At 47.8% G+C, this 14,062-nt stretch overlaps 1 protein-coding gene across 1 annotated transcript; it reads right to left on the bottom strand.

Moving 5' to 3' along the window:
* Positions 1 to 9,831: 9,831 nt before the first annotated feature.
* Positions 9,832 to 13,640, bottom strand: FOXA1 (forkhead box A1). Its single transcript, XM_060167674.1, has 2 exons — positions 13,569 to 13,640; positions 9,832 to 11,217 (listed from the first exon to the last, which is right to left on the bottom strand). The coding sequence occupies exons 1-2, from the start codon at positions 13,638 to 13,640 to the stop codon at positions 9,889 to 9,891; spliced, it is 1,401 nt and encodes a 466-aa protein (XP_060023657.1). The 3' UTR covers positions 9,832 to 9,888.
* Between the last annotated feature and the right edge of the window lie 422 nt (positions 13,641 to 14,062).

The raw sequence follows: 14,062 nt of genomic DNA, 5'->3' as shown, positions 1-14,062 counted from the left end.
ATAACATTAAATTCTCATTTCTACTGAAATGCTTTACATTTCCTTCCCTCCTAATTTTGTTTCATAGTTGAAGACATCTACATGAAGATCATGGTATCTTTTGTTTAGTAATTCATCCATCCTATGGTACCCTGCTCACCTGAAGCCACAGAATCCTTTACGTGTGCTCTGGCACTAGACGAATTGTTTATGTGATGAGCCACAGGACTGTCCTGTAGCTTCTGTGGTCTGACAGATATAGGTCAGAATTAGAGGTTTTTTGGTCGTTGTTTTGAACATATTGTTACTCACAGGATGGTTCTTACACTGAGTCCAGAATGTGGTTACTCTGAAGTCCTCAAAATGTTGGAAAAATTAATCCCCAAATAGCTATACCTATATATAATTTATTCTGGTCGTACATGTTATGTTAAACTCTTATTCAAATTGCTAATCTGTAAAATCCAAGCCCCTGACATCTTTACCCTGTATAAATGCCTTTCTCTTCCCAATATTTCTAAACATGTGATAATGAATAGACAAAGGAAACACAGCAGTCCACCAGGTGTGGAATAGTATGTCATATTGAGGACAAAGGTTAAACCTCCAACTGATATTACAAAAGAGATTTTATAAAAGGTGACTTAAGTAACACCAAGATTCAGACCTATTCTTTAATAAGTTAATAAAATGTGGGGTAAGGTTGAAGGAGAGAAGTCACTCATTCATTCCTTGACAATCTGTAATACATATTTGGAGTTTGATAACTCATCTAAAGATTAGCATTACCCATAGACCTCTTTATTAGAGACTCAGAGTATCTGCAAGTAAATGCTTTATATACTTTTTGATGTAAATGAAAACCATAAAGTTTTCACAAAAGTAAATACATGTTTTAATATATGTTATATTCAGGATGCTCTTCTATAAGACAAAAAGAAGAGAAAAAAAGAAAAGAAAAGGGAAGGAAAAAGAACTGAAGTCTTCTCTTCAACATTACCTATCACAATGGACTTTTCTCCTCCACCTCCCCCAGGTACCTAGGCCTAAAATTTGGAGGGAGTGGTCAGAGTTCCATGGGCTAAATTTGTAAAGTTTTCACCACTTAATGCTGAAGGGGGTTAAATAACTAAATTCCTATATCTCCTGATGAGAATAATGCCTAGCTGAAAGTCTTAAATCTGAAATGCTTTTCATGGTTTGCCCCAAGCCAACAGATCACTTAATTTATTGCTTTCATGCTTTGGGGATAGTCACTAGGACAGAAAGATCTTAGGTATGCTCCTCTAAATCAGCGTATCTAATTGTGTGTGTGCATACACACATATGTATGCTGGCATATATAGCTATCTACCTATCTATATTATCTCCTACAGTGTATGTGGGCTGGCTCTAATTCCCTGAAGAGAAAGGTGAAGCGTCAATTGCTTCAAGATTGGGATAGTCATGACTAATTGGCGAGGGACGACTAATCCTAACTCACAGTTACTACCATAGAGCATTTTATGTATTCTTGCAAAAATAAACAAACATACTTAAAATTCTGTTTATCATTATACTTTATCTGACTGAAATAAAACTGCAATACATACTGTCCTCAGTAATGAGTGAGGGGGGAAATAGGATTGTGTAGGAAGTATGCCTAGTAATGAAATGACTTAAAGTCGAATTTTAGACAGTAAACCATAGAGAAGTTTTCATGATTCTTAGGGAATTTCTCTCACACACACACCTGAAATCAAGGCACCTAATAGTGCCCGTTTTAGCCCCTGTTTTCACCTGCGTACACTCAGGACGGCAGGGGCTGGAGGAGGCTGAAAGGGTAAGGATGGCAGTGGAACTCGGGAGAAGGCGCTCGCGTGGATGTCGGGGTCCAGGACAGTGTCCACCAGGCCGGAAGCGAAAGAACGGCGCCTCATGCCCGGGTCTCGGACCCAGTGTCTGAGCACCGGACGTGGTGTCCAGCCGTCCGGGCTCAGGCTCCCGGCGCTGTTCCGCCATCAGTGCGGGTGGCTGGTGTGAAAGCCAGTGGGGGAGAGCCTGAGCGGAGGGGGCTCCAGGGCAGGGGCGATTTAAAGCCCGGTTTATCAGTGCTGGGTTGCGAGTAAAGCTGGCTCCCAGCCGAGGGCGCCGGGGTTGGGCGGCGCGGCCAGGATGTTGGAGGCCCTTCGCGCTCAGCCAGGGGCGTCCTTTCTGGCCGGCGCGCCCGGGCGCCAGGGACTGCTTCACAGCTGGAGGCCGGGAGGGAAGAGAGTAAACACCCAGCCGGAGGGGCCGCCCTCGGGGAATGGTTGCAAGGGAGACACGAAAAATAAATCAAGCTAGAGAGCCGCCCCGCCCCCTCCCCGCGCTGCCTCCGCGGGCGGCGCCACAGGTCCTGCAGCCTCCCGGCGGGCCCGCGCCCCCACGCTTAGGGGGTGTAGCATCTCCGCCAGGCCCGCCGCGACTGCGCCTACGAGCGGGTCCCAGGAGCGCTCCTCGCCTGCCCGCCCCGCCCGACCGGGCCCCTCGGGCGGGATAGAGCTCTGCTTTGCTCTTTTCGTTGGCCAAGCACAATTGTGTTATTGGAGATAATGAATTCAATCCCCATCAAAGGGCATTAGGCTCGCCCGGGCCCTGGAGTTGCTGATGCCTTTTTTTTTTAAACCAGGAATGAAAGGCTGAGGAGGAAAAAAAAAATTCTCTAGGGGAGCCTTTCCCCTGATCGCCGCTTTTGAAGTGAAGGGGCCCGGGCATTGTTGTTCACCTCCCGGCCCATACGGCTGAAGAAAGCCTGGGCTTTTGATGGGCTGAGAACCGCCTTTGCAATGAGCACCACGTCGGGCCGCGCGGCCTGCGGACAGCATATGTCTCGGGGCGCCCGGGCACCGTCTGGCGGGCGGGGCCGCAGGCCTGGCGGAGAGGGGGCTCAGTCGTGCGAGCTGTGAGGCTGGGACCCGAGACCAGGCCCGCACCAAGAGGTAGCGTCCTCTGGGGCCGCAGGCCTCCGGCCCCGGGGTCGCGGTTCCTCGTGCCCACTTTGTGGCGTAGCGCAGGAGTTCCAGCCGTGGTTAATCAGTTAAGGCTCCGAGTGGGAGACCAGACAGCCCTTTAGAGGTGAGGCCGGGGAAGGCAGGGCTCTTGTTGAGCGCAGCGGGCCGGGGAGGTTGGAAGTCTTTAGTTGCTGGGACCCAGCATCTAAGGTGACTGGCCAATCTAGAGCTTGATGAGTCTGCGAAGGTGTACACCTCGGAGAGGGGCATCCGTGCGACACGCTGTTAGAATTTTTCACCTGTGACTCGAAGACACCGCGCAGCGCGACCCGGCTCAGGGCAGGGGGGTGGGGCGGAAGACGGGGCGGGGAAGCGGACACTCGGCAGCAGGCGCACGGCCGCTCCGCCAGCGGGGCAGGTTCTCTAGCGTCCTTGGCGTCCGGCCCTCGCAGTTCCGAACGCAGGAGAGCACATTAGCATCAGTTCACCCTTTCAAAATACTTGGTGCTGGCATTTAAGTTTGCTTACAGCGCCCTCAACGTGAACTTTCCCCACCTGGATTCGCAACCCGCGCACCCCTCCCCCTCCTGCCCACCAGCCCGCCCGCCTGCCCGCCTCTGAGCACGTTGGCTCAAGGGTCAGCAGCTAGAGCCGTTCGGTTCCCTTCTCTCCCCTCTGTGTCTCCAACCCCCTCCACCCCTCCTCAAAGGATCTGGGTTATCCGCCCCGTTAGCATGTTAGCCAGGCATAACACAAAGGAAGCGCGTGTCAGCAGAAGGCAGTGTGATTCCAGGAAGAGGCGAGGAAACCTGGCCGGTGCCCTGCGCTGCAATACGGCTCATTGCAGTCTAAGCTTGTGAATCAGCCTCCACCTAGGAAAAAAGCGGTGCAGAACGCGGCAGAAGGTGGCCCTCGGAGTTGAGTTAGGCGTTTGTGGCTGGGCTATGGGACTGAAGCACTAGGCTCCCAGATGGGACCCAGAACTACGGGAACGTTCCAGAAACACCCCGGTCACCGGAATCGCGCAAAGAAAATCAATTCACCAGGAGTGCAGCACTAGGCGGGAGCCTCCTAACTCCCTCGTGCATAATGGGTCCTTAAAATTAAATAGATAAACGAAACAACCCCCCACAAAGCCCCTTACATTCTTCTCATTAAATTGCTTGTTTTAAAATAACTCCGTGTGTGTGTGTGTGTGTGTGTGTGTGTGTGTGTGTGAGAGAGAGAGAGAGAGAGAGAGAGAGAGAGAGAGAGAGAGAGAGAAAACTGACCTGGGACATGATTAGACAAGCATAAGAGTAACTGAAATTTTATGGGAGAGAGGGGAAAGAAACTAAGGTTTCCAGTTGAAAACATTGTTCCCTAATTCCAGGCAATGCTTTGGGGGAGGAGTATTTCCAGGTTGTTTTTCTTAGTTTCAGGAGTTAAAAAAGAAAGAAAAGAAAAAGCCCCTGATGTGTAATCTTGAAGAGGAGTTGAGGAAAGAAGTAGAAAGTCAACCCAAGGCAACCTCTCACTGAGTGGCGCTGGCTGGCCCGGGTCTGAACTTGATCTGGATGTGACTTGATTAGCATCCCACTTGAATTCTGAAGTCTTCAAGCATTTATTCCATTCAAGCCCTTTCCTTCCCGGATTTTGAGAGAGAATATTCTGCTTTTATACTCTAAGTTGACTAGGACATAGAGAACCCCCAGATATCAGGAAGTGGCATCTAGAAGGAGGGATGCTCCTCACTTTCCAGGGCTGCAGAGGGGAGCTCACGCTCATCATGAGCTCTGCTCTTACACTGCGCAGTCACAGCTAGCAATTGGAGAAATGAGGAAGTTAGAAAAAGAAAGGCAGCAAGTGAGGATTTCCCCTTTCTTAGATTAAAAAGTATATTTATAAGTAGGAAAATGCATGCATTTTACAAGTTAAAGTTGAGCTGAATGGGTATTTTCCAGCCCCAAATTGCTTACTAGTATGATGGCTGGAGAAGAAAAAAAAAAAGGTGAGGGCTGCAGTCTGAGCTGTCCAAAGTTCAATGAACCGAGCTAGACTAGGATCTAAAAAGAGAAACACCAATGGAAACATTATGGCCTCAAACTTTACTATTTGAAGAAAAAGTCAGAATATTTAAAGTAATCTGTTATTGAATGTTATTTGGATACAGTAAATTGGATCATTGGTAGAAAATAAAACTTGAATAAATGGCTTCTGTTAAAAAACCTTATATCTTCCCAAATGGATTGTATTTTTAATTAGTAAGATTGTAAAACCTTCCAAGTTACTTCATTTAATTACATTTTTACTCTCATGAGTTTCTGCAGATGCCATGATTCTTTCGGTTCAGGAACATCTTATTTCTAAATTTCAGCATAATTTAATTTCCTATTTAGCCCAAGGTAGCTTAAAAATAATCACCTTTTTGCACGTAATTACCTTGAAGTAATTAGACATTATCTTAACTCCATTTAGTTGCAAACACATTTTACTACAATTCAAATAAGCAATTAACATTTAATTTTTAAAAGTAAAACATTTTTTACAAATTTATTAAACATCCATTACATAATTTAAGCAATTTTATCTTTTCAATGAGCTTTTCTTCTTGACATATTGAGGTATCACATTAAAATACATTATAGCTAAATGTCCTACAATATTGCTGCTAAATCAACAGAAGACCAATTGATCTTGAGGAAAGGTTAATTAATTTGGGCTACAGGTCTCCTACATTGGCCTCCACTGAAAGGAATTTGTATCGATCACAAGTTTTCTGGAAAGAAATGTAATAAGCATTTTCGTGGAATTGAGATCAATTTTTTAAAGTGACAAAACAACAAAGTTTTAAAATTTTATCACTCCAGGAATTCTTTTTTGCTATGGTTTATTCAAATCTGTTAGACTCCTGAGTAAAATAATGTTGTTTTATACTTTCAGTGAAATCAGTCAGGTATCTAGCTTTCAGAAAATGAAAACAGAAGTTGAGAACTTTAATAGGCTTTTGTTTGTTTAATCCCTCCTCCCATAATAATTCTCACCAGTTTATTCTACAATGAGGGGATCACCAAGGGACAATGGAAATTAAATTTTATCTTTGGTTTCAACACTATATTAGCTCTCGTGTAAGAAACACTGAGCTGCTTTCTACTTGGGAACACTTCTAAGTTGTGTAGTTTCTGAGCAGAACTGGTGAGTTTTTCTTCTTCCCTAAATTTAGTTTTTTTTTTATCAATTAAAAAAAATGTTTCCGTTTGGGACAAGGTGAAGGTAATATCTGAAGCTCTCCTCCCCACCACTATACTCACTCTCAAAACATTTTTCTTGTTTTCTAAAAATGTTTGCTCGGTGGCGTAGTCAGTGGATCTGAGGGCCTCCGGAGCTTTGCACTTGGGTCTAAAAGAAGGTTTTCCCTTCTCCCTCCCTCCTCCCCTCTAGAGACCCCTCCCCCACCTCGGGCGAAATTCCTAAATAAAGCGAGTCCGGTGGACCGCAGCTGAGGGATCAGCATCCCCTTTCCGGCCCTCTTCTGCAGGAGCCTCCGAGGTGAAGAAATATAGACGCTCCAGGACGAAAAGGGAGGTGGGAGGGGGTCGCGGGAAGGCGGCGCGCTCCGGGAGGGTCCCAGCACTCCTTGAAACCACAGATGTTTTCCTCCTGGCCCTGGGGCGCGGCGCCCTGGCCCCGGGCGTTCCGGCGTTTGTGTGTCCGGGTTTCCGAGGAAGGGATTACGCAGCGGGAGCAGCCGCGGCAGCGCGGACGTTGGAGCCGCAGGAGCGGTAACAAGGCGCCTGGCCTTCTTTGTTGACTTTTAGGTCTCGGGCTCAACAGAAGATTTATTCGCTAGGAGGGGAAAATGCCCGAACAATGAAGAACTAACTGCACTTGTCACCTCGAGATGCTTGCGGTCCTTCTCTCTGCCCTCCTTACCCGGCAACCGGCCGCCCCGACCCCAGCCCGCGCGCTCCCTAACGCACAGGGCGCAGATGGCATCGCCCAGAGGTGGCTTGAGGGAGCGGTCAGAAAATCGCGTGAGAAGCCCACGAGGCGAGCCCCGCTCCCCGCCACCCACAGGGCTAGCTCCCCAGGCAGGTCTCTAAAGTGGTCTCGGCCGTAAACCCGCGGCGCGTTGGCCGCCGCAAACCCTGAAAAAGTTTCCGCTTAGTAAGAGCAAGAGCTAATAGGCCGACTTTAGCCTGGTGGGTGAATGCGAGACACTGATATTATTAACATGTTAAAGAGAGGGAAGGGAACAAAGTTAGACGATTTAGGTTCAGTGGGGCCGGGTAAAATTCCGAGGCCCAAGCTCACGCCTTTATATTACTTTTGGAATTCGAATTTGCCAACGTTTGCCCGTTGTATAAATATAAATAACTATTGGAATTGAAAGCTTTTTCCTCTTTGAGACTTTGACGTCCTTCCGAGAGGCCTCTAAATTAGATTGTGAAATTACTCAAACCAGTAATTTCCATCTCCTTTCATTAGCTGAAGTGAGAGCGGGGGTTGGATCTCTGGATTTTTCTCAAGTGCTACATGGCACCCCTTCTCTCATCTGGGGAGGCAATTACGCGATAATTAAGGGACTCACACAGCTCTTTTTATCTTGTCCGCGGTAAGGAGTGGGGCGATCAAAGTAAAGGCTGTCCAAGTTCAAGCCCTGGCGAGGATGGAGTTCATACACAAGGGCTCAGGCAGGCCAGCCTCTGCTTGGGCTGGTGTTGTTATTGTTGATGTCAATCCGAACGAGGCTTACAAAGAAATAGGTGGACTGGAAAGTGAGCCTACTATCAAAGGAGATTAATGATTTTGTGATCTCAACCAACTGTAGGGGTGTGAAGCTGCATTTAAAAGCTTCTTAGAAGGCAAACAAATCATCAGTTTTAAGCTCTCAGGAAAAAAATTAGAAACAATATTTTAAAAAAATATCTTCACAAAATACAAAATAGCTGCAACCCTGAAATGTCTTGGTGGCACAAAGCTTCCCCTGCAGGAATGAATTAACTCAGGCCTCCCCGGGCCCCCTCTAAAGCTACCATGATGGTTAAATTTTGCTGCTCTTTTAATAAAAAGAGGGTTCTGGATCCTCTGTGGTAGACAACTTAATTTTATCAGCTACATCTGATATTTTATTCTTACTCGAATACTTTTCAGGTAAAGGAAAATGATACATTGGGGAAGGGGGGAAGGTAGTTAAAATAATAATATTTGAGTTTATTGTGGAAAGGCTCAAAGGAAGCACAGAAGGCTTAAGACCTTGTCAAAAACTGAAGTAAACATTACTGGGAATAAAGAATCTTAAAAATCTCAGTTCTTAGGAATATTAAATCAGTTTATCTATCTTTTTATTTATCAACTTTTATTGAATCTCCTTAATTGCTTTTTACTAGCTAGATGTTCATATAATAAACATAAACAAAACAAAGTTTTTAGATTATTTTCCTTTTTGTCATTTATATTCAGTGCCTGGACTTTGAAAAATATCATATTCAAAATATCTATTTTGTATTTAATTAAGGAAAATAACAGAAATCCTCTTTTTGTTAACATTTGGTTTATTTAAAGTCCTTAACTGCAAATGATCAAGAACATATTCCACAGCTTAAAATTTATCATTTTCGTTATTTAAATCAAAATATTTTAATTACAATCACATTGATAAAAATTAACATTTTAATTTGTAATTTTAACCGTCATTTAAAGCAATTTCAGCTGTAAAGAAAAAAAGAATAAACCATGCAATAAATTAACATTGAGAAAGCGTAGAGGAATAATAATGAAACCCGTCTGGCTATACTAACACCATGTCCAACTGTGAAAAGTGCATTAACACTGAATGAAACAAGCACATGATGGCAATAATTAAAATGACCACAATCAACTGGATTTTGGAATCTTGGACCAAATTTTGAAATACATCTCCCTATAACTTATCTCTCCTCTAACATTGTAATATTCCTTTTTTTTCTGGAGAAAATATCCTTTAAATGGTATGGATAGATAGAAGCTAATTTTACACATTATGTGACCTCAGAATGATAAGACCATGGCCCTCTGCAAAGCAAGGAACAGAGTTACTGAGGAGGGCAATTCTCGAGGAATTGATTCCCAGGGCTATATATGGGTGGAGAGGAGGGGAGGAAGGTGTCTTTGTAACTTCTTGGTCAGACAACTCTTTCAAGAGCGTGTATATCTCCTACCTATCACTTCTGTATGTAACGTAAATATATGGAAGATGTACATAGCTGAGCATATGCATAAATAAGTTCATATATGATATATATGTATTTCATTTTCAGACATCTGCTATCTGAATGTATCTGAAATGTAAGCTGAAAAACAAGTGGCTCTGATGTTTATAATCTGTTTATGATTTGCTGCATAATGGCAGCATTGTCCTTCAATACTTTTAACAGCCCTAGTGTCTACTTGTTTTCCACCCTTTCAGTTCTTATGGTTAAGAGTATTGCCACAGACCTGTAAACTCCTGTGTGTGTGTATGTGGGGATGGGGGTTAGGTGAGGAGGGGAAAAAAAAGCACAAACAAATATTTTACAAGCTTGACCATCTTTCTTTTTTTTAAATAAATCCTGCACAGACTAGAACACGTCTGCAGGTGGAAGAGGAAAGAAAGGGAGAGGGACAAGGAAGTAGGAGGATTTTATATATATACATTTGTGGATCATTAAACTTTGCAGGAAAAATGTTTGTTGGTTTGGGGCTGTTTTTTTTGGTAATAATATACACAAAGCGTTCGGAACAACAGTAACAAAGTAACAGTCTTTTGTACTGGGGGAAAGATTGTGCACAAAAAAATAAAATAAAAATAGTTGGGATTTTACTATGCTGCTGTCGGCTTGGTATGTGTGGTTTTGTTTGCTGTTGATTTCTCTCTCTCTCTCTCTCTCTCTCCTGTTACCAGCATGGCCATGCCAGACAAACCCCCAGTCCCAGGGAGCTAAGAAGTGTTTAGAACGGGTCTGGAATACACACCTTGGTAGTAGGCTGGCTCCAGGGCTGAGGGCTCAATGGGGCTCCTCGTGGCCACCGAGGCGCTGCCGAGGGGTAGGCTGGCGGGCAATGCGGTGCCATAGGGCGAGTACTGTAGTGCCTGCTCGTATGACTTGAAGTCCAGCTTGTGCTGCTGCTCCGAGGAGGACATGAGGTTGTTGATAGAGAAAGGGTGGTTGAAGGAGTAGTGAGGGTCCCCTTTCAGGTGCAGCTGGGACTCGTGGGGTGCCAGGCCATGCGCCGGGTGGGAGGGGGGCACAGATACCAGCGCCCCAGGCCCGGAGCTGATCGGAGGTGCAGCCGAGGAGGCCGGAGTCTTCAACTCCGAGGCGCCCCCTGTCGCCGCCGCCCCGCTGTGGTCCAGAGTCTGGGGGCTGGCAGCGGGCCCGGGGGCCGGCGCGCCCTCTAGCTGGCCGGCCTTACTGTGCACGCCCCGACGAAGGGGCGAGTCGGCGCTGGGGTTGGCAGCGCTCGAGGGGTCCTTACGGCTCTCAGGGCCGCCCTTGGCGCCGCCGCCGCTGCCGACCCCGGTGCCTGGCTGCTTCTCGCACTTGAAGCGCTTCTGGCGGCGCAAGTAACAGCCGTTCTCGAACATGTTGCCGGAGTCCGGGTGCAGCGTCCAGTAGGAACCCTTGCCCGGCTTGTCCGGGGAGCGGGCCACTTTGACGAAGCAGTCGTTGAAGGAGAGCGAGTGGCGGATGGAGTTCTGCCAGCGCTGCTGGTTCTGCCGGTAATAGGGGAAGAGGTCCATGATCCACTGATAGATCTCGCTCAGCGTGAGCATCTTGCTGGGCGCCTGCTGGATAGCCATGGTGATGAGGGAAATGTACGAGTAGGGCGGCTTGGCGTGTGGGTAGCTGCGCTTGAAAGTTTTGGCGTCTCCGCCGCCACCAGCCCGGCTGCGCCCCAAATTGGACGGCGCGTACGCCATGGGGCTCATGCACGGGTTCATGGCAGCGGCGTAGGGGCCCAGGCCGTTCATGGAGGCCGCGGGCTGCGCGCCCATGGCCCCCATGCCGCCCGGGCTCAGCGTCGTCCCCATGGCCGTCACGCCCGCCGTCATGGTGTTCATGGCGCCCGCAGAGCCGCCCGGCATGCCAGCCACCGCCCCAGGGCTCAGGCCGGCGCCAAGGCCCGGGTTTGCGTAGGACATGTTGAACGAAGCCGGGGTCATGTTCCCGCTCGTGGTCATGGTGTTCATGGTCATGTACGTGTTCATTGAATTCATGGTGCCCAGGCCCGAGTTCATGTTGCTGACCGGGACCGAGTTGTAGGCCTGGAGCGGAGACAGCGTGAAGAGGCCCCGAAGGGCGGAGTTAGTAGTGGGCGCAGGCAGCCTACCGGCCGGGGCAAATCCGAAAACAAGAGAAGAGCATTTCTGCAAAGCATAGGACTCCCCACCAGGGGCAAACCGTCGGGCGCCCTCCCCAGAACCCGAAAAGAGTTGTCTTGCACGGCAGGGGAAAAATCCTATCTCCGCAGGCATGAAAGACAAGAGCTCACAGAAAATATGTCCCCAGGAAGATGTGTAATCGCCTTACACGCCAGGCTCAGGGGCCGGCTTCTAGGGCCCCTACGTCGCCTCTATCCATGCCACGCGGTATCCCAGTTTCCACCCCAGCCCGGCCTCGGCAAAGCACCCTTTTGGTTGAAAGGAGTTAAAACTCCGAAAACAGAATTAATCTCGGATCCTTTGCTTATTCACTCCACCTTAAGGGTACGGTGTGTATGGCGGTGCAGCCCCGCCTCCGCCCCCAGTAGGGCCACAGCGCCAGCTCAGCACACATCTCACCTAAGCCTGCCAGGCCCGGCTGACCACGTAGCGGCCTGGGCAGCGCGGGGTGGCCGTTAATTAAACTCTCCCTGATACAGCAAATCATCTATGGCCTTATGACCAAACATTTCCAAACAACTGGCTTTACCGTCTTAGCAGTTTTCACCAAATGGTGACTTTTTGTTGTTTATTATATTTAGAAGTGTTTTCCATCTACTTGTAGCAATTGTAATTTTAAAAGGGAAAAAATACTCAGAAGTTAACTTTTGGAAAAAAATTAAAAATAGATCTATAAAAAACAGATCTATAATAGGAGAAGGGGTAGGGAAGGGTGCATAATAATATCAAGGCACTACATACATTTAACTTTAACATGACTTTACAGCCATTCATAAACTTGCACTAATTTCATTACCTATTTCCAGGTCCCTAAGGCTTGAAAATTTTGGTGACACAATTTGTGGAAATAATCATATTTTTTCCACATTCTGATATTTTGCCGCTGATAATCTCAAAACCTGGCTTTTCAAACTATATACGGATAGTTTCAAATACTTTACAATTCCAAAATCAAAGTCCGCTTATTTTCTCTTAATTCTATTCTACTTTCTAATTCCCAGTTTTAACCTGTAAAGAAGCTCTTTTCATAGAGAATTTAATTGACTAGTGACTGGAGATGACTGTATCTGAATTAAACCTGAGGAAGAGTTCTGAGCTCTTTCTTAAATCATCAGTAGGAGAAAACCCTTATCAATAACAATCTGAGAATGCACTAGATATGTTAAAAAATATAGAGTGCAGAACTATAAAAACTATTTCTGTTATTTAATAAAACTAATGATATCCTTAAATTTATTTTCATCAGAAAATATGACTTTATTTGAAAACATAAAAGGTGAACAAACAGATTTAACTAGGCACACGTTCTGCTGTAGTATGCAAATAAACTCGAGGTAAGTTTGTGAATATATACATATAAAAATCTAAATAAATTAATTACCACGAAAATACTTCCTGATTTTATATTTTTCTGTCCATGTCTTAAGGTATTTTTTTACTTTTCTTTTCCTCTTCCCAAGATTATGCAAGGCAGTTTCAGTAAACGTTTTCAATAATGGTAAACTATTGAAGGGTAATCGCCAGCTATTTCCAGACAAATACTTTTAGTAGGTGGTGGTCCTGCCTGTACCTGGTTTTCCTCGCAATCCCTTTGTGCACATAAACCACATGAACGTGCCACCAAGGGGACAATGAAGAGAAACAGGTTCTCCGCCCGCCCGGAGTGCTGGAGGAAAAGTCAGCTCGCACTAGCGCCACCCAGCGGTTCTAGAGAGGAAGGAGCACACTTCTGCCCAAACGGCTTTTGAAGTTTTACAAAATTTCGGAATCATTTCATTATTAAAACGCTCAACTTAGCGGCTGAGCGCTTTCATCAGAAGACACCTGAGAATTCAACTGCGGAAGGAAGAGGCCGCCCTGCGGGCGAATTCTGGCTTTTTCAAAGTTGCCTCAAACTCGTGCCGGCGCCCGCCCGCCAACCCGCGCTCGGGACCCGGGTCCAGGCTCTAGCTCCCGCTCTCGGCAGGGAGGAGGCAAGTGCGTCTCAGAGCGCGTGTTTTCAAAGTCAGAGTTTCCTAAAACCGTCTCGCCCTCTCTGAGCGCCGATCGCCGGGATCCAGTTCCCCGGCGGGGCTGCGGATCCGGCTCCCAGGCCCGGCACAGGCCCGGCCTGGGCTAAACCCGGTGGGTAGGCACCGGTGGCACAGAGGAGGCGCCCCCAGTCGGGGGCCTGCCTCGCCCGACCTCCCCAAGTACGGGCTCCAGGAACCTCCCGCCTGCTGCCCGCCTCTCACCTCCTGTGTGTCGGCGTAGTAGCTGTTCCAGTCGCTGCTCTCGTGCCCTTCCATCTTCACAGCCCCTAACATCCTGGAGCCACCCTGCTCGATGCAACCATCCAGCCCTGTGCGAAGCGACTGGAAGCCGCGCGGGGCGGGGGGCGGGGAGCGGAGTAGCTGCAGTCAACTGAGCGCCCGCGTCGGCCCAACGCCACCCTAGCGAGGAGGAAGCCAGGCGCTGCGGGGCGCGGCGTGCGCGGTGGCGGCGGCGGCAACAGGGCGGGAGGGGGCAGGCGGCGGCCGCGGAGCGCGGCGCCCGGGAGCGCCTCCGCGGGAAGTGAGCGGGCGGCCTCTGCGAGATGAGTGCAGTTGAGCTGATGTGGATCTTACGTCGCTCGAGTGCCCACCTCCTCGTCCTCTCCCCATTTGTCCGCCGCACAAAGACGCTCGCACCTACAAAGCCCGAGGTGCACCTGCGAGGCGGCCGCCCGCCAGTCCAGCCGCCGCGCCTC

This window comes from Lagenorhynchus albirostris, chromosome 1 (genome assembly GCF_949774975.1).
Source record: "Lagenorhynchus albirostris chromosome 1, mLagAlb1.1, whole genome shotgun sequence".
NCBI classification, from domain to species: Eukaryota; Metazoa; Chordata; class Mammalia; order Artiodactyla; family Delphinidae; genus Lagenorhynchus; species Lagenorhynchus albirostris.
Note: the sequence above shows the minus strand (reverse complement) of the source record. Positions and strands in the feature narration are given on the sequence as shown.